Source organism: Gambusia affinis, linkage group LG17 (assembly GCF_019740435.1).
Source record: "Gambusia affinis linkage group LG17, SWU_Gaff_1.0, whole genome shotgun sequence".
NCBI classification, from domain to species: Eukaryota; Metazoa; Chordata; class Actinopteri; order Cyprinodontiformes; family Poeciliidae; genus Gambusia; species Gambusia affinis.
The window spans coordinates 1,359,936-1,385,692 of NC_057884.1; the positions used below are offsets into that span (position 1 = coordinate 1,359,936).

The 25,757-nt window shown below is 39.1% G+C and overlaps 2 protein-coding genes and 1 long non-coding RNA gene across 12 annotated transcripts; 1 reads left to right on the top strand and 2 right to left on the bottom strand.

Annotated features, from left to right (window-relative positions):
• Window positions 1–528: 528 nt before the first annotated feature.
• tpm2 (tropomyosin 2 (beta)) lies at window positions 529–25,382 on the top strand. 5 transcript variants are annotated; one of them, XM_044143870.1, is made up of 9 exons: window positions 529–818; window positions 7,059–7,184; window positions 8,979–9,112; window positions 9,328–9,445; window positions 16,905–16,975; window positions 18,169–18,244; window positions 18,777–18,839; window positions 20,177–20,246; window positions 20,939–21,295. In XM_044143870.1, exons 1-9 carry the CDS (start codon window positions 705–707, stop codon window positions 21,019–21,021), a joined length of 855 nt encoding a protein of 284 aa, XP_043999805.1. In that variant the 5' UTR covers window positions 529–704; the 3' UTR covers window positions 21,022–21,295. The 5 variants fall into 5 exon arrangements, with proteins under 5 accessions (XP_043999805.1, XP_043999807.1, XP_043999806.1 ...); XM_044143872.1 differs by lacking the exons at window positions 18,169–18,244; window positions 20,939–21,295 and adding exons at window positions 17,352–17,427; window positions 24,353–25,382 and having other exon boundaries at window positions 531–818; XM_044143871.1 differs by lacking the exon at window positions 20,939–21,295 and adding an exon at window positions 24,353–25,382 and having other exon boundaries at window positions 531–818.
• Window positions 9,457–12,600, bottom strand: LOC122846747. Of its 6 annotated transcripts, none has more exons than XM_044143867.1 (4): window positions 10,826–12,600; window positions 10,676–10,756; window positions 10,533–10,608; window positions 9,457–10,202 (listed from the first exon to the last, which is right to left on the bottom strand). In XM_044143867.1, the coding sequence occupies exon 1, from the start codon at window positions 12,062–12,064 to the stop codon at window positions 11,048–11,050; it is 1,017 nt and encodes a 338-aa protein (XP_043999802.1). In that variant the 5' UTR covers window positions 12,065–12,600; the 3' UTR covers window positions 9,457–10,202; window positions 10,533–10,608; window positions 10,676–10,756; window positions 10,826–11,047. The 6 variants fall into 6 exon arrangements, with proteins under 6 accessions (XP_043999802.1, XP_043999801.1, XP_043999798.1 ...); XM_044143866.1 differs by having other exon boundaries at window positions 9,457–10,460; XM_044143863.1 differs by having other exon boundaries at window positions 9,457–10,608.
• On the bottom strand, window positions 13,510–16,892 carry LOC122846749. The gene is made up of 3 exons (XR_006373281.1): window positions 16,397–16,892; window positions 16,247–16,327; window positions 13,510–16,179 (listed from the first exon to the last, which is right to left on the bottom strand). It is a non-coding gene; the product is annotated as an uncharacterized LOC122846749 (long non-coding RNA).
• Window positions 25,383–25,757: the final 375 nt, after the last annotated feature.

Consider the following 25,757-nt stretch of genomic DNA (forward strand, 5'->3'; position numbering starts at 1 on the left):
TCTTTTCTTAAAATGTCTGGTTGAATAAAAACATTTTTAAATTTAAATCTGCAAAGGTACAAATGATTTTGGACATATTATGCAACCAGAAACCTCTATGTATTTAATTAGGATTTTATATAAAAGATTAATGCAAAATAGCCAATAGCTGTAAAGTGAAGAAAGCAGAAAATGAGAACTTATTTGAATATTTTACAAAAAAAATCTAAAAAGTTTTATTTGCATTTTGCCTAGCTCTTTCACGTTAATAGCCTTAAGTACTAATAAAAACAAGACCTATACATATATGTATATGTATATGTATATGTATAGTTTAAAATGAAAAGAGAATGGGAGAATTGGGCTGCAAACCAAACAAGGATCGGTTTGTTTGAGGGGCAGCAAAGGAAGGTGTGGAGTTTTTCAGGATGCAAGTTGTGCAGCTGTGTCTCACGCTGAATGATGACACATCAGACTTGTTTCATTAACACACACAGTGGGCAGCGCTGACTGTCTAAATATGGACAATGACTGGTGCTGAACTATGTGGTTGGAGCGACTGTAGCTGTGGGAGGGGTGGGGGTGGGGGGTGTCCATCTGAGAGCTGTTCCAGAGTCTCTCAGTAGTCTACATCCTCACAGTGCGTCCTCTCCTCCTGTCGGTCTCCATCCGGATAACCAAGTCCTCTTCTCTGCTCTGCTGAGAGCCAGGCAACAAACGCAACCATGGAGGCCATCAAGAAGAAAATGCAGATGCTGAAGCTGGATAAGGAGAATGCGATAGACCGGGCAGAGCAAGCAGAGGTTGACAAGAAGGGAGCCGAGGACAAATGCAAACAGGTGGGGCCAAAAAAACCACTTAGTTTCACACCAAAAACAGCATCTTCTTTTACACCGTCTAACATATTAGCATAAAAATACTAGTGAAGAAATGTTGCAGGAAAATACCTCCTCTAATCTACAAAAAAACTGTCATCAAAGCAAAGGACAGAAAGCTGTAACAGGTTTCAGATTTTAAAGGCTGTAACTGTAAAAACAACAAAGATCATTTTACACTCTTGAGATCCAACAGTAAAACGTTGAAGCAGCCGACACTTTGACATCCTCCTTATCACTATACCAGAAGATCTTGGAAGCACCAAAATTCAATTTTCTCTTCAAACCACTGTTTGAAGGTTCTCTTGCACCTTCAAACAGTGCAAGAGAACTAGATTCAGATTCTGGTTGCAACTTTTTTATACATTTATTAAAACATAAATCTCATGACATGAGATCAAAGCCCTCATCACTAGTTTTGATAGATTATATTCTGGAACCTCTGACTCAACATACAGACATTTTTGAGAGAAGATTTTTCTGACTAGGCGAACAAGCTGCACCTCATTCTTCATTCTTAGAGTTTTTATGAACTCTAAGAATGAAGACAATAAGATGACAAATTTAAACCAACAGTAAACCAACAAATCATTAAAATAGGCTTTATTTCTGTTAATTATGATGAATGATATCCTATTAACAACTAATGAAAGTATGACATTTAAAATAATATTTATGATATTTCACCAGATCAGTAAAAAACTATTTTTAAAAACACAAATGTAGGTTTAATGAAAATATGTGTAATACTGATGACTAAGTATTAAACAAAGATCTCAAAATTAATATTTTTGTGAATTTCTAGAGACTGAAATAAGAGAACTGCTGTGTTGTGTAGTTGTGGAGTGTTGTGCTGCCTCTTGACGTGACCGCTCTATGGATGAAGCTGATTTCAGGAGCTTGTATCTGGGTTCTTGTTCTTTTGGACACAAACAGAAGTTCTTGATCCATAGGTGAGGGTCAGAAAGTAGACTGTAAAATCAGGAACTGCATTTAGACGAGGCTGTCTTCATTAGGGTTTTATGCTGCCTTTTCATATCCTGCCAACGTTCCTCAATAAGACACCAAGATACCGGATTTCGTCCTTGAGGGAAAGATAATTCCCACCTTGAGGCAGCAAAGAGAAAACAAATCCATGGCCAAACTTATTTATAATTCTTGACTGAATGCAGATCAAATGATTATTTGCTATTTTTCTTGAACAATTCATAAAAAACTTGAATTTTGTGCATAGTACAGCTGCATGATCTGCTCAACAGATTCCCCCAAAACACTGACCTGCAAATGACATTTCATTTTCACACATTATTAACTTGAAAAGTTTTAACACCTCTTGGCTAGGTCTTGATTTGCTAAGTTCCATATTTTTCAAACTCACTGCATTAGTTGGGAACAACCTTGTTTTTCTGTCACCCAACCATCCAGTACATCATCATAGATTAGCCTGCAGGTTCTATAGAATGAGGTGGTAGTTTATATGATGTGTTAGTTGTTATAAGATGCGTTGGGAATTTATAAGATGATTTTTGTTTGGTTTAGGTTTAAGTGTTGGTAGTTTACATCTTATGGTTAGTAGCTGATGTGCGTATTTATGAGCTTGTCCTGAGACAGATCAATATATACAGACATTGGTTGAAATACCTGAAACACAAAAACTCTTTCTTTATATGTTCTCTTTTTATGTGGACATCAGAATCTGTTCAGGCCGATAGATGAAATGACCCTGCAGGACAGCTCCTAGCACCGTTTGCAAGCTATTATGTTGTGTCAGTTTTTGTTGAAAGGTACCATGATGGTTTAAGCCACATCAGCTTATGCATCCATTATTTCACCGTACTGATACTGATGTTTGCTTCAAATCTGATCTGCTCTGAGAAAACATGAATTCTCTCATTGCTTTGATCTTGTTCGGTTCTGATCACCAAACCCCCCTCAGTGGGTCATATGCATCAGGACTCAGGTTCTGAACTGCAGCACACTGACACTTTACAGAATAGACATGCACTGAAAAACCTTTTATCAAACTTTACATAAAACCCTGTTGTTTCTTTCTTAATTTAGAAAGAAAATCATTCAAAACTGCACAAGTTAACAGCAAACCTAACTCTCCTGTTTAGGAGCATGGCTTTGTGCACTAGAGAAATTTTTACAGCCCACAATTGAAGAGTAGTGAGCAGCTTTATGTCAGCCAGTCTTTTTTCATTATTTAAGTCTGTTTTCATTCAGTTGTTTTTATTGACATATCAACAAGGCATCTACATCTCTTTTCCTATTTGACTGCAAAGACTACACATCCCTACAGATATGTTCAGTGGATTTGCTTTTGATTTAGAAACAGACCTGCACAGGATTCTTCCCTATGGGACTGTTCTTCAGGTGCCTTTAAGAAACAGGAAGTTGAATAAAAACCTTCTGACCTCTGACCTCAGAGAAGGATGGTTGTTCAGTTAATAATCTGTTACAAGCCAACCAGTGTTGAGCATCACATTTGCTATTGCCAAATTATGTTTTCATTGGGCATTTTTTTCAAATACTGAGATTATTAAACATTCAGCATTGCTCAAGTTTTGTCTCTGAATCTCATGACGAAATTGTCAAAAATAATTTTTGAATCATTTTTAAGATTCAGATGTGCATGACATCACAAGCCGACTGGATTGTGCTTTGTCTGTAGTTTTCACGTCTGTCTGAAAGATGAACAGAATTTGTCGATTGCAGCTGGTGATAGTTGGGTCGGTCTATCCACTCAGGAGTCTCATTGATTTTAAGCACTTTTTTCTGTAAGTCAGAGAATGACAGTCTATTGGAGGAGACAAGCGCTGTTTGATAAATGATGAAAGGCCTTTACTTGCACAGTCCTTTTTTACGTCCAGGGAACCCAAAGTGCTTCACATTCTATCCAGTCATTCACACATTCACACTGATGAGCGTGTGAATGTGTAGCCACAGGTGCCCTGAGGCAGGGAGAGACCAGGAGGAAAGGCAGGTGACACAATGACAGAACCAGCATCCCTCCAATTACAGGACAAACACCACAGCCCCGAGTAACTAATTTAACATTAAACTAGCAACTTTTTATAATAAGCAACATTTTAATCCGTTCATATTTCTGCAAGCAGCAGAGCTGTGCTGCTTCATCTGCAGCGGCAGCATTAGGTTGGTTAAAGAGATGATGCCACCGCCCAGCGGGCGGATTACTGCTGGGTTGTTACTTTCTCTAGTTGCATCTGACAAGATCAGGTAGCAGTGTATTTATAAGTGATATTATTTTAACCTCAGATCTCATTGTTCCCAGAGGAATTCAACTGGGAGTCAGAAGAGGTCCTGCACTTCTGCATTTCTTTGTTTAGGAGTATTGAAATCTGGAATGTCTATTTCTGGGTTCCCTCTGCAGACCTCCACCTTCTTCGAATTGTTGCTTTAGGTTAGAGAGGCTGGCTATTTGTGAAGTAGACACCTTAGATGGCTGGAGGCTGGGGGAGGATGCCACAGCTCAAATAGAAAGGACATTTGTTCTGGGACATTGTCACCAGGCCTTTAACTCTTCTTTACCCCAGGCTTTTTATAGTCCCTTAAGCTGCAACTGTCTTTGAGATGAGTCACTGGTCAAAAAAAGAGCGAATTAAATCTACAGCAGATGGTAATATTCTAAGCAACGTTTTAACATCAATCTTTGTGAAATAGATTATTTGAATCATGAAATAAAAAAGGTTCCGTTGTTAGATCTTTGCATTGTTATTTGTTGCAAAGATAACAATGCAACAAATATTGCATTGTTTTAGCAAAGTTTTAGCAAACTTTGCTAAAACTTTGCTAAAAAATTAACTTTCTCTCACTGTGTTTTCCAAACATCAAGGTTAATAGTAATTGATGGTCACAGAAGTGTGATGCATGTTTTTTGAAGATGAATCAGGACCATTACCGGTATTCCTTTTTCATTTTGGGGTTTATTAATTAATTAATTAATTAATTAAATTTATTCCATCCATTTTCTATTCACCCTTTGTCCCTAATGGGGTCGGGAGGGTTGCTGGTGCCTATGTCCAGCTACGTTCCGGGCGAGAGGTGGGGTCACCCTGGACAGGTCGCCAGTCTGTCACAGGGCAACACAGAGACAGACAGGACAAACAACCACACACACACACACACACACACACGCACGCACGCACGCACACACGCACGCACACACACACACCTAGGGAGAACTTAGAGAGACCAATTTACCTAACAGTCATGTTTTTGGACTGTGAGAGGAAGCCGGAGAACCTGGAGAGAACCCAACATGCACAGGGAGAACATGCAAACTCTGTGCAGAAAGACCCCGGGTCGGGAATCGAACCCAGGACCTTCTTGCTGCAAGAAGGTCCTACCAACTTTGCTCCTGTGCAGCCCAATTTATTGATTATCAATAAACCCATTTATCCATGTAATGTCCCAAATTAGCATATTCAGCTATTTCGCTGTGTAAAGAAGTCACATATAAAAGTAGCAGTGATAAACTTCTATTTTCATATCACATAGGCTATAATTATATCTGAAAGCAAGTGTTTTACTTTAGTTTATATTCTCTTTAGTTTCTAATCTATTCCCCAAAATGTACTGGCAGAACAGACAGACCAAGCTTAACTCTGCCTCTGGGTTTTGCACAGACATTATAGCCCCTCCTACTGGTTCAGAAGTGAATCATTAGGAAGGAGCAGTGGTGGAGAAAGCACTTGTCAAGCAAGCACTGCACTTAAGTCAAAGTACAAGAAAACAAGTACCACAAAAACCACAAAAAAAGTACCACAAAAACATTTTTGCTTGTTTTCATGAGCGGATGCTCTGGGAAGACACAGAATCTTCAGTCAGAGGCTTCTTCAGATTCAGTGCAGCACAGACCACTGCAGGAGATCTTTCCAGCCAACAGTCATCACCATTTTGAATAACTCTTTGAAAAATCTAAATTAATGAGTTACAACATTTAATTTAATTTAGCAAAAGCCAGTACTTGCTTGTAAGAATACTTAAAAGTAGTTGCTGAATTTATTCTCTACAATGGTCTAGAATATCATTTAGTGTGCCTTTGTATATATTATATATATTTATTAAATACATCAGTGGTGCCTTTTTAATGAACAAGGCTGCAGAAAATGAATGTTTTAATTATGTTTTCGCTCTGTGACACAGTTCACACTTAGACTTTAGATTCTGTGCATCAGAATTTCAGTGATGACCTGCAGCAATAAATGCTATTAAGCAATACAAGAGGAATTATTATACATTTGAAAGTTTTTATTAAACACAAACCAAAACCAATGTGCTGTTTTAGCTGCAGTGAACTCATTGAAGTATAAGGTGATGCCTAAAAATAGGGCAACTAGACACTCCTATCAAACAACTGATCATTTGGCTAACATTTCAACTCCAGTTTGTCATCAATTAATAAACACTCAATGTAACATGTAATGCAACTCATTCTAGAAATGTAATGGAGTAGAAAGCACTCTCAAAAGATCAACTCAAGTAATGTTCAGACATGAAAAAACGTAATTTGAGTACAGTAACGAACTACTCATACTTCATTCCATTCCTCCACTGGGAAGAAGTCATTTAGTTCACAGATTTGATGAAAAAGTGACACTAAATTCTGTATGATGTAGTTTTTTTTTGGCTGAGCAACTGGCTGATTTAGTCTACCCATCTGTTACATCCACTCTGTCTCTATTAAACACAGTCAGCTCTTAGACAGTGCATCGTATTGACAGTACTCTGGACGCCTTGAAGCAAAATGAGAAACAATAATGATAGAATATGACATCATGAAAAATTACATCTGTCTAAAATGGAGGTATTAAAAGTTAATACCTCCATATTAAAACAGTCACATCATAGAAGCATCATACATTTGTAACATACAAATTTATAATGAAATAGAAACTTACATTTGAGCATTTTTAAACATGGTTTTAAAAGGTAAAAAAAACCCTTTCATTTATCTATTTAATATACTGCAAATCAAATATGCATTTTAATAAATAGATCAAACTTCATCTTAAAAATGCATAAGGAAACTGAATTTAAACATTGATGTTAAGTTTCTTCTGCTGGAAGATTTTAAATGAAATAGTTTTAGTAGAAAACCTTACATGACAATACAATCTTCTAGACCCTTTAATCACACCGTCAGCTGTTTGTGTTTGTGTCTGTGTGTCTGTCCTGCAGCTGGAGGAGGAGCTGCTGGGCCTGCAGAAGAAACTCAAAGGAGTAGAAGATGAGCTGGACAAATACTCTGAGTCTCTGAAGGACGCCCAGGAGAAGCTGGAGCAAGCAGAGAAAAAGGCAACGGATGTGAGTACAGTACAGTACAGTGGACTGCAGAAAAGTAGTAACAGTGTTACTGAATGTTTAGTATGCCTTCTTAAACTAGTCTATCTTTAAAAACAGGACTCTGGTTACAGACACAGCTCTGCATGACTTACAAATTGTCAACATTCCAAGGTCACCATCATGGCCTTGTTGAATGAGATAGACACATAGGGCCTACAGGAGGACTCTGAAAGTCTAGTTGCAACAACATCTATGCGATTTCCCTTTGGAATGAATAAACTTTTATCAGTTTGATTTGAACTGAAATAAAATACTGGAATTATACTGTCTGCAGCAAAATTTAAAATAAATAAATACATAATAAATAAATAAATAAATAATAAAATCCGGTTTTAAGAGGTTTGGTTATCTGTAAATTAAATATTCGGTTATCATCAAGAGGCAAAAATTACAAGCGGACATTGTGATTCATAAAATGACAAATTGCCCAACCTTATCAAAAATATAGTTCATATGACTTAACCTAAAACTTAGCCTTTTGAAGTTTGTATTAACATTATTTTGAAATTACAACGGGGGAACTTTCCGGAGCGGTTTCCATGGAAACGCCGTGACGCCGTTGGGAAGCTCGGGACTGAACTGTCACAGGATGGCGACCTTAACATCCATAGACGCTGTTAGGAGGAAAATCCAGAACCTGCAGCAGCAGGCTTACGAGGCGGAGGACCGGGCCGAACTCTTCCAGACGGAGGTGGACATGGAGAGGGAGGCCAGAGAGAGGGTAACCACCAGGGCCGGATCGTCCGGCCTCCAGGGGGCGCTGCTCGGTCATTTATTCGCAATTAGGTTTGAGGGCCAAGATCATATTCGACCTGATCATTAATAATTTTAATTCAAATGGTCTAAATAATCTAACTTTGTCATTGCGAATTTAGTTCATGAACTCTACAGTGTCGTCACAGCCGGTCTGCTGTGTAAAAAAAAAGCATTCTGACTTTAAAGTCAGAAAGTCAGAATTCTGACTTTAATCTCAGAATTAAAGTCACAATTCTGAAATTAAAGTCAGAATTCTGAGAATAAAGTCAGAAAGTCAGAATTCTGACTTTAATCTCAGAATTCTGACTTTAATCTCAGATCGGTGGCCCTAATCCTCTTCTGTACCTCTTCTGTATCTTCCATACATATCAGCGGATTCTAACGTAACAGAACTAATTCAGCTAGCAGCAAAGGAGTTTAAAATGAATTTAAAAAACCAGGCGGCAGAAACTCAGCCACACAACACTGAGATTTGCTGTACATTTATTCATTCATTGGATTTTTCATCAATGACTGAACTGTAACTAAAAGGTATTACAGGGAGAGAACACAAACAAGCAACATGTTACATTATGAAGTGATGGTACACTATTGATCAAAATGCATATTGTTAATGATCAGATTTTCAACCTTTCCCTACCTTTGAATTTGCTACCTGTTTGAGACAATAATATTTTGTTTACATTCTGAAAAGACAATTTATTAGAAATTCAGTTTAACTTAACAAAATCAATGTTCAGCTTTTATTCTGGTGAAGAAAATGTTAACCTACACCTGTAAAAGAGCCCAAGGTCTCTAACATAAGTAAAGAGGCATCTTCTCATTTGTTCAGACATTTGAGCTCCTAAAGGTGAGCTGCTCAGAATGTTTCTCAGCAAACATGGAAAAAGAGGTTAGAAACTGATTCTTGGAGGATTTTGCTTTTGTTGGATATCAGGGTCTATTTGTTGTTTAGGGTCACTGTTCTTCTTTACACCCAGAGTGTTTCTGTTCCTGCAGGCGGAGGCAGAAGTGGCGTCTCTGAATAGGCGCATCCAGCTGGTAGAAGAGGAGTTGGACCGAGCTCAGGAGAGGCTAGCTACTGCTCTACAGAAGCTGGAGGAGGCAGAGAAAGCTGCAGATGAAAGCGAGAGGTGAAGAGCTTCCTGTTGATCTGCTCTTATCACTATTCTTTACTTTTGCAAATAAAATCGGAATTAAAACACCAAGTAACAAAAGTCTGACTAGAGCCAGTTTTCTGAATGTGAAATGTTTAGGTTTTTTCCTGGTAGAGACAGATTTATGCCAAGCTGGCGAATGCTGCACCATGTCCCACCTGACCAGCGTTTACGTCTGTCCTTCTCTTCAGAGGAATGAAGGTGATAGAGAACAGAGCAACAAAAGATGAAGAGAAAATGGAAATCCAGGAGATGCAGCTCAAGGAGGCCAAACACATTGCTGAAGAGGCGGACCGTAAATATGAAGAGGTGGGGCTAATTCTGCACATTCTCTCTGTTTAGAGTTTAACAAAGGATTATATTTTAAGATGGAATTATTATTTTAGTATCACTTAGAAATACTAATACCTCAAAATACCAAGCCTTAGCACCGCAGCAAGTCCACCTCTGAATGGTTGAAAACACAAAAATGAACAGGCAACCCACTGATTAAAGGACGAACTTCAACCACCGGCTAACTAAAGAGCTGCTAATGAATTATACCTCCAACTTCAATTCTTCTGGCATCAGTTGACATGTGAACCAGACAGGATTTGTGTTGCAGATTGCAGTCAATGAGTCATCCAGCAAGAGTTAAAAGTGTCTTGTAGAGTTAGATGTTGTGGCAGCACGAGTGGGAGAAGCGGCTACTCTGCCCTTCAAAGCAGGGTAGCCAGCAGGTGTCACAGCGCCACCTTGGGAATTGCGCCCAAGGAAATAGATGGGTTTGTACCCAAGGAGAACAAGACTTCTTTTTAATACAAAAAATTATTAATTTTATTGTTTCTCTCCTTTTAAAAGCCAGTAAAATCCAAGGAGCACAATAGGAGAGGGAGTGCAGTGCTGGGGCCTACCAGCAGAGGGGAGGGCAAGCCACATGTGGAAACTGGGCCTAAACAAATTAATAAATCACCCCAAGCACTTGTGAATAAACACTCAATCCGTGAAGAAATCCCAACACCGGTCACTCGCACAGCACACTTGTCCAGTCCCTCTGGATGCCCCCCCACTGCCTTCAGCTCCCAGCCTGGAAACAAAAGGGTGGGGTTACACAAACCAAATACAAAACAAAGAAAAGACACTACAATTTACACATGGGTGCTAAAATGAGGTTGCATGCTGATACATCCAGTTATTAAAATCAGCAGTTCGATTATATGGTCTAAAAAAAAAACCACAGCAGTCACACCCAGCCAAGCTGGAAGCAAAAACAAAGCAAAAACAAAGCAAAAACAAAGCAAAAACAAAGCAGCAGGGCTTCCAGCAGGCTGCAGCAGCTCTAGACCTGAAATTAAATTGGGTTAATAGGTGGTTTTTAGGAACATGGCACAAGGCAGAGGAAACTATGGTCACCTACCAGGGCTGGATAACGCCACTTCAACCAGAGAGCCCCTTCCGGACCCACAGCAGAAGGATCCACTTGTCAATACAAGCTATGCACAATTTATTGTTATTTTGTGGTGTTGAACTGTATGGGTGCAGTGCAATAAAGGTACATACCCTTTTTGATGTTGCCAAATTGTACTAGGAAGGGTAAATTACTGCCACATCCCAGTATCAACAGGAGGCTTCAGGCAGCTTCTAAATTTAAACAATCTGAATTAGCCAACTCAAATTGAGATCTTGTACAGAAGGAGAAACATTACTTACCATTTCCGGATTGAGTTTGACCACTGCAAGTTAACCAGCAGACATTCCACTGAAGTGACCAAATGCAGGCATGAAAAGAGAATGCGAGGGAGTCTGCCTTTATACTCACACCCACTCAGGTGATTAGGTGCCAGGTGTCTTCAATCCTGGGGCAGGCTTCATACTGCTACATTCCACCCCCCCAAAAAGAATTGTCGCCCCGACAATCAAACCAAAATTTAGCTAACACCATGGTCTAAAAACAGCTGTTACCGTGTTTAATACTGGATCAGGTAGGTACCCAACCTGCTGTTCGGGGGCCCCTGCTGGTCTGGGGAGATGATGCACATTTGAGTGCTGACCTGCAGTTGCTCTCTGGGTTCGCCGCACACTTTCCCTACTAGTAGCAGGTTGGGGGAGTGATGGTAACTCCACCTCCAAAGGGCCCTGAATCCTAGAAGGACCAGGCAGTTCTTGATCTGGTTGAACGGTAGCCCATGGATGAGGAGTTTGTTGGGTCACTACAGCACCCTGTGCTGGGGGAGGAGATAACGACCTTACACGCATCACCAAGAAATCACCTTCATCTGACAGATCTTCCTCTGATGGCAACTGATCAAGTAAGGGTGAACTAAGAACAGACCCAACTGGAGACCCAGTCCAAACCACTGGTTTCAACATGGTACGATGAACAGTTTTAATCTTTAACTCATCATCTACAGGTGCAATAGTGTATACAGAGCCCCTTTCCTTAGGTGCTTTGAGAACTTTATGCACTACAGAACCCCATACATCCTGGATCTTGTGGCGCCCCCTTGCACCGAGCTGCCGAAGCAATACAAACTGCCCCTCTTTCAGTGGAGCATCTTTTACACGCTGGTCATTATTTTTTTTTCTACGCTCGGCAGCCTGAGTTACTTCAGTTCTATTTTTCCCCAAGGCTTGTTGCAAAGGCTTAGGAAGCAAAGTACTTGGGAGCATAGCTTCCAAATCCTGTACCCCAGGAGAATGCAAGCGAGATAATGCATCGGCATTCTTATTACTTTTACCTGAACGGTACTTTATGTCAAAGTCAAAAGATGCTAGCTGCGCAGCCCAGCGCTGCTCTGTAGCACCCAGCTTAGCAGAGGAGAGGTGTCTTAACGGATTATTGTCTGTGTAGACAATACACTTCTGACCTAACAAATACTCCCGAAACTTTTCAGTCATGGCCCACTTAAGTGCCAAAAATTCTAGTTTCATAGAACTATAATTGGCCATATTCCGTTCAGGAGGTCTCAATCCTCTGCTCGCATAGGCTATTGGTCTCACCTTGCCTCCTTGCTCCTGTGAAAGCACAGCCCCAAGCCCCCCATGGCTTGCATCAACTTCCAGTATGAATGGAAGAGAGAAATCAGCATAAGCGAGGACAGGTGCAGTGGTAAGCTTTTTCTTTAGGGCCTCAAAACTGTTTTGACAAACCTCAGTCCAATGATCCAGGACCCCTTGGTCCTGTTTCTTCTTGAGTTTGGTGCTTCCACTTTCAGCCACTAGTTTATGAAGTGGTGCAGCCAATTTGGCAAATCCCTCCACAAACCGACGGTAGTAGCTGGCAAAACCCAAGAACGAACGTAGCTCTGAGATGGTACTTGGAGGTTGCCAATTGGCCACCACTTCTACCTTACTTGGATCTGTGGAGACACCCTTATCAGAAATTACATGACCCAGGTAATGGACCTCCTGTTGAAAAAAGGCACACTTTGACAACTTTACTTTGAGATTTTCCTTCTGCAGCCTCCCTAGCACCGCCTTCAGCCTATCTAGGTGTTCCTCTATAGGAGAAGAGAACACCACGATATCATCCAAATAGAGCAGCAGAGACTGGCACTGCTGATCGCCAAAGATTCTTTGCATCAATCGCTGAAAGGTGCTGGGGGCATTACACAGGCCAAAGGGCATGCGGTTCCACTCAAACAACCCAAATGGGGTGCAAAAAGCAGTTTTGGCCCGATCTGATTCAGCCACTGGAACCTGGTTGTAACCACTGGCTAAATCCAGGGTGGAAAACCAACATGCACCCGTTAGTGCATCTAAAGATTCTTCAATGCGAGGAAGAGGGAAAGCATCTTTCCTGGTCTTACTATTAAGTTGCCTATAATCAACACACATTCTCAGACTGCCATCTTTTTTCCTTACCAAGACTATTGGGGATGCATATGGGCTGCAACTTTCTCTGATTACCTGAGTGTTCAACAGTTGATTAATATGTTCCTTCACTACATCATAATCGGATGGAGGGATCCGCCTGAAGCGCTGACGAACAGGGACATCATCCATGAGAGGAATCTCATGGGTAATCAGGGTAGTGCAGCCTAAATCCCCATCATGGGCTGAGAAAACAGATGCATACTGGTTAAGGAGAGACCTCACCTTCTCCTGGTTGTCTGCTGACAAACTTGACAAGTTCACATCCTTCAGCACATCCAGTGCCACGTCAGAAACAGACTGGGAGGCCACGGTTGCAGCACAGGGTGACACCGCTGTAACATCAGCTGGTAAGCTTGCCATAGTGACTTCCACCAGGGTACCAACCCTGGTTCGGGGATAAAGAAGCACATCGGTACACCCCACATTGATAACCAGAATGTCAGTGATGCCATTCTCCACCCTAACCAAAGCAGGTGAAGCAAGTAATCCGGCTGGTAAGCGGACTCAAGGGCTCAAATAATGCACTCATGCCAGAATATTTCTGAGAGCAGGTGGATGCAACCAGTTTCATCATGCCACCAGGGATACGACAAGCCCTTTTACCACCCACTCTGGCAATTCCAGGGGCCCCACTTGAGGCCTTTACACTAGCTTGGTGGCACTGCTGCAAAGCTTGCCGAACAGGCTCAGAGACCTGAGACAACACTGGCAGATTAAATAAAGCCGAACCATGTTGTCCAAAAAGTTCTCTGTAGCATTTGCTAATAACATTCATCCCCAAGACACCAGGGAGGTGAGGTACACTATCACCCGGGGTATCCTTAACTACCAACACACCACACTGCAGCATAGTTTTATCAACAAGTTCAACCTCAAGTTCTAAATAGCCAATATATGGTATGGCCAATCCATTAGCAGCCCTGAGTTGTAGCCAGTTACATGTTTGAAGCTTATCACTACCCCATGGTTCAAAATGTTTGTGAAAGAAGCTTTCAGTGATTGTAGACACCATGGAACCAGTATCCAACAAACAGGGAACTAATACTCCTCCCATTTTCACTTCCAACTGGGGACAAGATGACATAAGCTTAGAAGCCTCCGAGCCAGAAACCGCACCGCCAGAACTGTGGCTCTGCAGTTCGGCGGGCATTAGTTTTCCGACTGTGGGCCACGATGGGATTGCCTGGCAGACTGTTGGGGTTGAGGAATGGACTGGGGAGGGGCAACACGAACACCATCACATTCTCTAGCAAAATGACCAGGCTGCTGGCAACGTCTGCAAATGATAGGGCCCCGATTAGTAGAACGGCCCTGTTGAAGACCTTGCAGTGATGAGAGACTTTGGGTGAGTTTGTTTAACTGCGCTTGCTGCTGCTTCAACAACTCTCTCATTTCGGTTAACTCTGATGTTAAATGCAAGTTGGTCACCTGCTGAGGGCACTGCACTCCATATTGCAACCCAAGAACTGAGGGAACCGAGTGACTTCGACCCCTGACACCTCCAGACATCCCCTCACGCTCCCACCTGATTGCTTCAGCTCGGACATCTAACAATGTGGCTGTCTGTCTTACACGCACAAGCTGTTTTAATTCACGGCGCAGGGAGCCATCGATAACATGCTCAACAAATTGGTCACGGAGTAACACTTCAGTATTAGGAATGTCACTTGGGGCTTGCTGTTTAACAGCTGCCATCAAACTCATTAATGCAAGGGAAAACTCTTGCAATGTTTCTCCTTCTTGCTGCCTCCGTGAGAAGAAAGCCTCCTGCAAGGCAACATACGAGTCTGAACACCCATACAGTTCCTGGAGCACAGCAATTATTTTGGCTGGATCCTCCCTTTCTGCCCTGGGACGAAATTTAATTTCCTCACGCGGCTCTCCTTCCAAGTGGTCAAATAAAAAAAATGCCTGGTCCAACTCTGATAGGCTCTCATGCAAGCCTGCACTTCCTCCAACCACTCTACCAAACCTATACCCTTTCTTCCTCTGAAAAAGGGACATTTTCTATCCCGGGGAACAAGCACCAACCTCTCCATCTGTTGAACACCAGCATTAGCAGATGATGTAGATTGAGCGGGAGGGTCAGCACTGGGACCAGCTGTAACAGAAGCTTGTCCCCGTCTCAGTCTTTCATTCTCTGCCTTCAGCTGCAAAATTACCTCCTTTAATTCCTGCAACTCTTCTTCCATGGCTACAATTTAAGTAGAATTTGACACAAGAGATGCACAGGACTTCTGGGCCCACGTATGGGAAACACTGCTGCTTTGTTTCAACCTATAAATTCAAACAATACACATTGAAAAGAAAAAGAAAAAAAAAAGACAAAACAAGTGGAATGTCTGTTCTCAAGGGGTATCCTGCTCGCAGCGCCAGTTTGTGGCAGCACGAGTGGGAGAAGCGGCTACTCTGCCCTTCAAAGCAGGGTAGCCAGCAGGTGTCACAGCGCCACCTTGGGAATTGCGCCCAAGGAAATAGATGGGTTTGTACCCAAGGAGAACAAGACTTCTTTTTAATACAAAAAATTATTAATTTTATTGTTTCTCTCCTTTTAAAAGCCAGTAAAATCCAAGGAGCACAATAGGAGAGGGAGTGCAGTGCTGGGGCCTACCAGCAGAGGGGAGGGCAATCCACATGTGGAAACTGGGCCTAAACAAATTAATAAATCACCCCAAGCACTTGTGAATAAACACTCAATCCGTGAAGAAATCCCAACACCGGTCACTCGCACAGCACACTTGTCCAGTCCCTCTGGATGCCCCCCCACTGCCTTCAGCTCCCAGCCTGGAAACAAAAGGGTGGGGTTACACAAACCAAATACAAAACAAAGAAAAGACACTACAATTTACACATGGGTGCTAAAATGAGGTTGCATGCTGATACATCCAGTTATTAAAATCAGCAGTTCGATTATATGGTCTAAAAAAAACCACAGCAGTCACACCCAGCCAAGCTGGAAGCAAAAACAAAGCAAAAACAAAGCAAAAACAAAGCAAAAACAAAGCAGCAGGGCTTCCAGCAGGCTGCAGCAGCTCTAGACCTGAAATTAAATTGGGTTAATAGGTGGTTTTTAGGAACATGGCACAAGGCAGAGGAAACTATGGTCACCTACCAGGGCTGGATAACGCCACTTCAACCAGAGAGCCCCTTCCGGACCCACAGCAGAAGGATCCACTTGTCAATACAAGCTATGCACAATTTATTGTTATTTTGTGGTGTTGAACTGTATGGGTGCAGTGCAATAAAGGTACATACCCTTTTTGATGTTGCCAAATTGTACTAGGAAGGGTAAATTACTGCCACATCCCAGTATCAACAGGAGGCTTCAGGCAGCTTCTAAATTTAAACAATCTGAATTAGCCAACTCAAATTGAGATCTTGTACAGAAGGAGAAACATTACTTACTATTTCCGGATTGAGTTTGACCACTGCAAGTTAACCAGCAGACATTCCACTGAAGTGACCAAATGCAGGCATGAAAAGAGAATGCGAGGGAGTCTGCCTTTATACTCACACCCACTCAGGTGATTAGGTGCCAGGTGTCTTCAATCCTGGGGCAGGCTTCATACTGCTACAATGTGATGGCATATGTCTTGAGAATGAATGAGAAAAAGATTCAAACTACAGCAGCAACAGAATGGCTAAACAAAGAGAAACAAGACTCAACAATGGACCAGTCAAAGTCCAGAAACAGTTCTTAAACCTTAGAATTAAAAGAGGAGTTTTCCTCTTTTTTGCCTCAGGAGGAGGCCTGTTTTTAAAATTCAGTAAATAAATAATAACTTCTTATTCATTTTGATCAGGATGAGGTCACAGTAAACAACTGGTTCTAAAAGTCCGAGTTGAGGTTTCGTACTCAACACCATGAGCAGGTTTTGTGTGGAATGACGTCAGGGCCTGAATATATTTGCAGGTTGCACGTAAACTGGTGATTCTGGAGGGAGATCTGGAACGCTCAGAGGAGCGTGCTGAGGTGGCTGAGGCGTAAGTATCATGATCACCTACAGCATGACCTGCAAACCAATTGGATCTGATTATGATGGCCACACAGATCATAAATAAATAAATAAATAAATAAATAAATAAATAAATAAATAAATAAATAAATAAATAAATAAATAAAAACGTAACAGTAGCAACTTTTTCTACAAATGGCAGGCTCATTTAGGTGATTTGATTTCTGAATGTACATTTGTTTTTATTTGTAGCAGTTTTTGTATTTCTGCACTTGCACAGCATATAAAAATGCTCCAGTCACACATGTTTTGTTGTGTTTTTGCAAAATGTGTCACTGCATGAAAGCATGAATGCATTTTGTGTCCTATCTGACGCTTCGCCCCATCCTGGACTAAACCCCTAGGCGGGTCAGGGAGCTTGAACAGGAGCTCAGGCTTATGGACCAGAATTTGAAGTTGATGATGTGCGGTGAGGAAGAGGTATTTGATGCATCCTGCACTAACCTTCTTATCTCTGCTTGTCAATTCTGTTTAATTTGCATGTTTTCTCTTCCTCTCCATCCTTTACTTAATACTTTATAATTTTGTCTGGTATTAATATTTTTTTTATATACTGTATGAAAAATTCTGATCAAACAATATTTTTTGGCAAAATGAAGATTTAGTTTTAATAACAAATGGTTACCATTTGAGACACCATGCAGGTGCAGCTCATTTTGTTCTTCCTCTTATGGCTACATTTAATTTCAGATGATTTTGGAAAAGTCTAGAATCTCTTCTATAATTGTTACTTTCAAGATGAGATATTTATTTCTACCTACATGTTGATCCAGAATATTTAGAGCATTCATTTTTTGAAACATGTAACAGAGATCTGTTTTTGTATGTTATGCTTTGCCCAATGCTCACCAAAAATGTTTATTAGATTTATTTTGAATATTTATGTAAACTTTTTGTCCAGACTTCCTGGTATTTTACTGAATCTATGGTTTCTTTGCATATTGCTGGACCTTAAGCATTTTATCCATTGTTTCCAAAGAAAATATAATTTACTTCTGCTTATCTAATATTTTATTTTATTTGGACATATGTAAAATATTTTGACATATAAAAATGTTTTTGGTCCATCAAATTGCATCTGGTTTGAGCTTCTCGCCCGTTTCTGCCTTTCAAATTACTGCCTTTTCTTCTGCTGCTTTTCTTCTTTCCTATGTTGTTCAGTAAATCAGCTGACCTTGAGGAAGAATTGAAAAATGTCACCAACAACTTGAAGTCCCTGGAAGCCCAGGCTGAGAAGGTACAGTGAGAGATGAGGAGGACTTTGCCGCTAACATGATTGGTCAATGAATAACATGGAAAATAGCAAAGAACAACATGTTCATTCAACATCTGCATTGCTGATTGAGTTAAGACGGTAACAACAACATCACCAGAGAAGGATGGTGAGGTTGGTCTATGATAGGTTGGTGGTAGAAATGGATTGAAATGCTGACAGAAACCAACATATGAGGAAGAAGTAATTCCTGGTCACATTTATGTTAATATACATATACATATATAAAGTTAGGCAATACAATGAAAAGACTTAAATAGTACAACTATTTAAGTCATACTATTTTCCAGATTAATGTTTCAACATCTTGTTATTTTCTTGCATTTTTCTAGATATTCAAGTCATTAGAGACAAAAAAACAAAACAAAAACAAAATCTAGATCAAGGATTTGCCACTTTGAAAGCTTTCTTTCTCTTTCTCTGTTGATGTTAAAGTTTAGGTTGGAAATGTCACTCCATGGAACTTTTTGTTTATACTTATTGTTTTGGATTTCAGTACTCACAAAAAGAGGACAAATATGAAGAAGAGATTAAAGTGCTTACAGAGAAGCTGAAGGAGGTGAGAATATTTATCCTTCTATTTCTCTCCCTTTGTTTTTAAACATGTCCCCTAAGCTATGTATGCCCAAATATAAATGTGTGTATATTTCTGCAGGACTCTGAAATGATTTATTTCTAGCTGTCTAAACAAAGAAATTGAAATTAAGTGAAAATAAGACAAAGATGATGATAAAATGCTAATTTATCTGGGAGCCCAGGGTAGGGTCAATGTTTTTTTGTGGGAACACTCAACAAAACAAAAAAGAAACAAAAACAGAGCAATGGAGTACTGCAGCATTTAGTATGTTAAGCGAGCCAAAGAGCCACTTTTGGCTCTGCAGCTGTAGTTTGCAGAGCCTAGATCCAGCAGATAAAAACTGTGATCCTGTCTCAGTATGACTTAGGGGTTGCACCAACAATCGACCAGTCGATTCTTTACTCTGCAGTGACATTTTACGGAGCTAGTTGACTAGTCGCAAATATGTGACAAAACAAATTTGTGACAAAACAAGTAGTCCAAGGTACCAATTATGGGTTCTTTACCGACACATATCATCATAAGAAATTGATTTAGTATTTTCTGTTCAGTATAGATAATACTAAATCAGCCCCTGTTTAGAACTGCTCATGATCTGCTTTTAATTTAATTTAATTTTCTTTCAATTAAAACTTAATTTAATGTTAATTTATTTCAATTCAATACTTAATTATTAGATAGACAGTGAAGAGAATTGGCCCACAGACTGTGGGAGTCAGACTCCATTACTAAGTGTGTTATGGCAAAGAGAACTAGTCCTTTGCATGATGAGGAAGTGAAGAAGTTGGAGCTGTATATTTTATAATGGTCACTATCATGTCAGCAAAACATTCAGTCCATATTTAGAATAATTAGGTTTCAGGTTGGAAAGAAACATGTATAAGAAAAAGCTGGAAATGGTGTTTAAGAAGTTAAATTGCAATCTTCAGAGATCACCTAAATTTACTGTAATCAGCAAATTTTTGTGTGCGTGATTGTTTCACACATCAGATGGTAAGACTGACAACAGAAGTCCTTTGGGTTTCTATTACCATTCAACCAGAAAGATAAAATGTTTGGAAACTCTGTTTCCACCAACACAAATAATCTAATCAGATTGTGCATCAAGTACCATTAGTGTGTCACCAATTCAGAAATGTTTTTTTCTTAGTTCTGCAGAAAATAGCGTTACTCTATGAAAATGAGTGTTCTACTTTGACATTATTGTGACATTATTGTAACTGAAACATGATATGTCATTTTCATATTATGCGCCATGCCAGGTGGTTTAGTTCTTGTGCTGTGCTCAGTTTGCTTGTCACTGTGTTTGTGTGTTCCAGGCTGAAACCCGGGCAGAGTTTGCAGAAAGGTCTGTGGCTAAGCTGGAGAAGACAATTGATGATCTAGAAGGTATGTAATACTCTAACAGGCCTGCTTTCAATAAAACCTTCCAGTCATCCAGTCCTCCCAGTTACCCTTGTGTCTTGGAGATGTAACTCTGATCGATTTTAAGCTACAGAAATACTTAGTTTCCAAGGTGACACACACCTTGTGTCACCTTGTTTTTTTGTAAGGATCATTTTTCCAACAAATACTACATTGAGAGGACAGATTTCTTCTGATGGGACCCAAAGCCTGGGCCTCAGGCTTTGTGATGTTTTTTGTTTATAATTTATGTTTAGGACTACGGTGCGAATTGAGTTATGATTAGGATTAGGGTTAGGCATATACTAAGTATGTTTTGCACCTGATAAATTATGTATCATTATTGCCTTTGCAGGATTTTCTAAAATTGTGCAGGACTGTTACAATCTGAGTTTCATTGTAGAAAGAATTTGATCTGTTTCTGCAGAGGCTGCTAGCTAAGGTTAACATCAGCCCGTTGAGTGTCATAAACATGTTTCATTGAAGTCTATAGAACTTAGTATTTGTATGATTTCAACTTCATCTGAAAGGTGTGCCAGATATTATCCTTCCTGTGAATTATTTATTTTGAATTTGGTTATCTTTTAAAACCTCTGTTCTTTTCTCTTTTCTGTTCTTTCATGTCAATGTGTTCCCATTCTTCCCTGTGTTGTCCTCCTGTCCATGTCCTCTTCCAGATGAAGTGTATGCTCAGAAGCTGAAGGGCAAGGCTCTTAGTGAGGAGCTGGACCTGGCCCTCAACGACATGACTACACTGTAGAAGCTTCCTCCCTTCCTCTTCTCCTCTTTTGCCTTCCCATTCTCCCATGTTGCTTTGCTGGTCTGTTCCTGTTCTGCAGAATTGTTATTGGCTGGAAGATTTCTAAACATAATGCAGTAAATTCAGACTTTTTTTCCTCTTTCCATTGTTTTTTTCCTTTGAACTTACAGCTAGCCCCTTTCACTACTATCTGTCCTGAGGTCTGGAGTTAATGTCATTGTATTTATTTAAACCTTCTTCCTCCTCCTTTCTGTAATAAAACTTTTTATCCTTATCAAATTCTGTATTTTTCCAATTTTCCCTTCTTTTTGTTTGACTTGACTTCCAAACGTTAACTTTGCAGTACAGAGAATAATGTCTAATTAGTGTGAGATGACCACAACTCAGATACTGTTTTTCTCAATGCTAAATTTCTCAGCATTGCCTTTGTCTGAAAAACCTGAGAAATGGTGATAAAATGATAATGGCAGGCCACCAGATGGTTTTATACATGGGACTTTTTAGTCTTGTTTGGTTTGATCTGAATTTCATTTTTGGTAGTAATAACAGCACTAAAGTTAGCATCTGTATGGAAAAGTACTCAGAACTTGAATAAGGAGCTACTTTGTGGCTTTTAATTAATCAGAATTAACTTTGACTTAGTGATTCAAAACCTAAACTTATGTGATCAAACCTAGATTAGAGTACTGTACTAATACACTAAATAACACTTGTTTATTTATTTATTATTTTTAAAGTGAGCATGAGTGACTATACTTACTGAAACATGTTTCAGATGGCAGCATTGCACCCAACTGGTGCAATGAGTTGATTCTTATTTCTTAACCCTTGTAAGATCTTAACATTTTGTTTACTTCCCTTGTCCATGGCGCAAAAATGACCATCCGTACCAAAAGCCCCAAAATAAAGCAGGTTACTTTAATGTGAAATCCAAAATCTATTTTGCATGACAAAACAATCTGTTATTTATCAGTTCAACTCAATTTAATTCATTTTTAAGATGTTTTCTGTGTTACACAATACAAAAAGAAGTATTACACTTTTCCTTTTACCACAAATTAACTCTCATAATAGTTTTCTTTTACACAGTAAAGGTTTATTATTGTAATTATAAAAATGTGAAGTAATTACTTCTGAATTAACTATACCAAAAGGGAAAAAGACAACAATTTGTAACTTTTCTGACAGCAGTTTATTTGTTTATATTTTTTAGGAAATTAATTATAAAAATACTTCTTTCATAGACCAAAATGTGCTTTATTTTGTGAACAATTTTGTTCTTATGTTGTATAACATAAGAACACCTATACAAGCATTTTATTGCTTTTATGTTGAAGTAATAAAATGTTAATAAAATCCTTCAACATTTTATTGCTTCAATGTAAAATGTTGAAGATGTTCAGTATAAGAACATCTTTAAAATCTTATGTTCAACATCTATGTAAGATGTTCAACATCTTATGTAGTATGTGCAAATGTACAACATAGGACATGTTGGACAGTGAAACCAGTTGGTTCCTTGCTCATTGCTTCAGCAAGGAACCAATGAGAAGTACTTTGATTCAGGGTACCATTTATAGCCTATATACTGAATTTGTTTTTATTATAGCAGAGAATGCTTCTTGTTGTGTTTGGAAACTTGTATGATATGAAGAGTTAGCTGCAGATCAACAGTGCAAGTGAAGATCAAATACAAGTTCAATTCATACATCAATACAATTTCTTTGACGTGTGTGTTCATGCATGCATATGCATGAACACACAATTTCGGAAACGTCATAAAATTTTAAGTTGGAAAAAGATAGTTTAAGGTATTTTTTCTACAGCTAAATATGGTAGTGGGTAACTTTTGATCCGCAAGACAACGCAAAGGTTAAAGGAATCCATTAGTTGTACTAATACTTTGAGAAATATTAATTCTAGATTTAAAAGTAGGTTTAGTTTTTATAATTTTTGTTAAACTACTGTCACACTTACATTGTCAGATTGGCCACGTTGAAATGTATTCTTGGTAAATGACTCCTCCTTGGTCTGACTGCGTTAGCTCCGTCCAGCCAAAGCAGCAATGAGTAACATCTTTAAGCCTTTTTAAATTGAACTGGAGCACATTGAAATTGATGGGAATATAGAAATCAAATGAGGCCATGAAGATGATGAGGACTAAACAGAGGAAGAGGACAGAGTTGGCAGTTGAAGCTGGTGTTTGTGCTTCAGCTTCATAAATCAAACAGTGAACAGTCCCTATGATGTGTCATTAATTACATCAATAGGTGTTTATGTCTTCCTCTAGTGTGTGATCGGTGGTTTCACATCCAGTACAGGAGTAGCATTAGCTCCGTCAAGGTAAGAAGAGAGGCGTGACTTTCCATCATGCCTCTTGCCTACTGTACAAGCCTGGCATATTCCAAGATAACAAGAGGTTGAATGTGAAAGTGGTTGATGGAAAGTGGAAAGTGGAAAATGGATTGACCACCGCAGAGTCAAGACTTTAACCCAATTGAGAATCTTTGGGATTTGCTGGAGAAAGTTTTGCACAGCGGTTAGACTCCACCATCAAAAACGTTAATACAACACTGGATGGAAATAAATCAACAGAAACTTAGAATCCAAACAATGCCACAGTGAATGTGTGTCTTAATCAAGGCTACAGAATATTAGTGTGGCCTATTTTTCTGGCCAGGCAGAGGCAAAAGCTCTGACTGAAGACATTGTGGTTGAATGTCAGTCTGACCAGTTCTGTGCATATAATCACCAGGTTATCAAAACAGATTAATAAAAGAGGCGTTACAACTTATATTTTAGTGAGTTGTGCTTTTAAAAGCAAACAGTCTGACTTTTATACTTGACACATATGTTGGTGCAGTATTCTCCAAAAATGAGCCCTTCTGAAGGGCTCATTTTTCCTGCTCTACAGGAGGACCTTCCAATTCATCGTGTTTAAGTGAAAGTAACAAGCCCAAACCCAGAGCCAGCTTGTGATTATCCTCCACTAAAGTTTGGTTTTATATTGCAACAAAATGTAAAAAGGGTTTATTCCCTAAAAGAGTTCCTTGTAAACCTTCCTACTTAAATCCAGTGCCAATCTATTTGATGGTAAGAATAAAACCAGTTTATAGAAGTTTCTGGTATCACACATAAAACTCTTCAAGTCCACCCCATACTTTAGTTCAGATTCCATCAGTAGCATAAATATACAAATGTGTATTAATTTGCATTGGTATGGATGATCATATTGTCAACTATCTACGTGCCAAATGAAAGTTACATTTTGCTTTTATTCATAATTGAAAATATGAAATACAACAAGCTGGTTTTTTTTTTTTTACTTCAGAGAAGCTGGCCCAGGCCAAAGAAGAGAACCTGGATATGCACCAGGTGTTGGATCAAACGCTGCAGGAGCTCAACAATCTATAGAGGCTCCCGCCGCTGGATGAAGGAACACCTGAAGGACCGGAGCACAGCACCGCTTCCTCTGCACCCGCTCTAACAACACGAACCATCATTTTCACTGTCAACTAAGAATCATTTTTTGTGGCCCTTGTTTCAGATCAAACTGTCTTCTCTAGTATAAATACAAGATAGTTTTAAGTCAGTATGAAGCTTTTGTTTAAAATTATATAATGCAGTCAAGTAAATTCTCCAATATAATAACGTAACATTCAAAGGCACAATTTTTAAAACAAATGTTTCAGATCTGTATCTCTCATTTAAAATCAGCTGTTTCCTTTGCAGTTATATTCGTATATTTAGATGTTGATATTTGTATTAAAATAATAAAGAAATAAAAAACCACTGGCCTCAATAGACCAGTACGGTTTTGTCATATCTGGATAAATTAATCACAAAAGGAGAACATTTATCCAATACTTGATTATGAAGATTAATATCAGTGATGACCAACCACCACTCATAAGCAACACATATTTATACACAGACACATTAATTACAAAAGGATAGAAGTAAAAATACGTTAAAAACCTGATAGAGCAAAATAATTTTATTCTGGAACCAAATAACAAAAACTTGTTTGTTTTTATATTTCTCTGCTCTTCCTGTTTACCTGTCAGAACTTCCAAATCTTCTTGGTGTTTCATGGCAAAAACCTTGTTTAGCTTCTAATGACATTGGTCAAATTAGATGAATTAGTCAATGTATACGTTATTGTCAATTCACCATTGACAATAAAAGACTACAAGGACTTATATTACTTGCCATCCCCAGTAAAACTAATAACTTAAAAACATCACATGATAAAAACTGATTAATTTTCTGTTTCCACATCTTCAAATATGTGTGCAATTTGTGAGTTTGTTTTGTTGGATATGAACTTGTGTTCTAATAAAATAATCTATAAAAAGACAGCTGTTAATTTTTATGACTTTTTCTTGCCACGTCAACTTTATGAGGCTTTGCATCTCCAATGAGCTTTTATATTTTGAAAGAGAACTTACTTAAAATATTTACCATATTTTTAAAATATCCAAACATTTTAATTTTAGAAAATTTTCTAAAATTATTTTTAAAGTAAAATACTAAAATATTACCTTATTTACACTTTACATCTACATGAGAAAGAGCCATTTTTTTCTAAATTTCTACTAGAAAAAACCTGCCCTTGGTACTTTATCAAAAACTTGTAGTCGATATCAGTAGTTATTCTTCCTTTTGGCTGGAAGACGGTAGAACTCTAGTTCTTCCTTTAGTTATATTGGTGAAAAATAAGAATTTAACTGAAC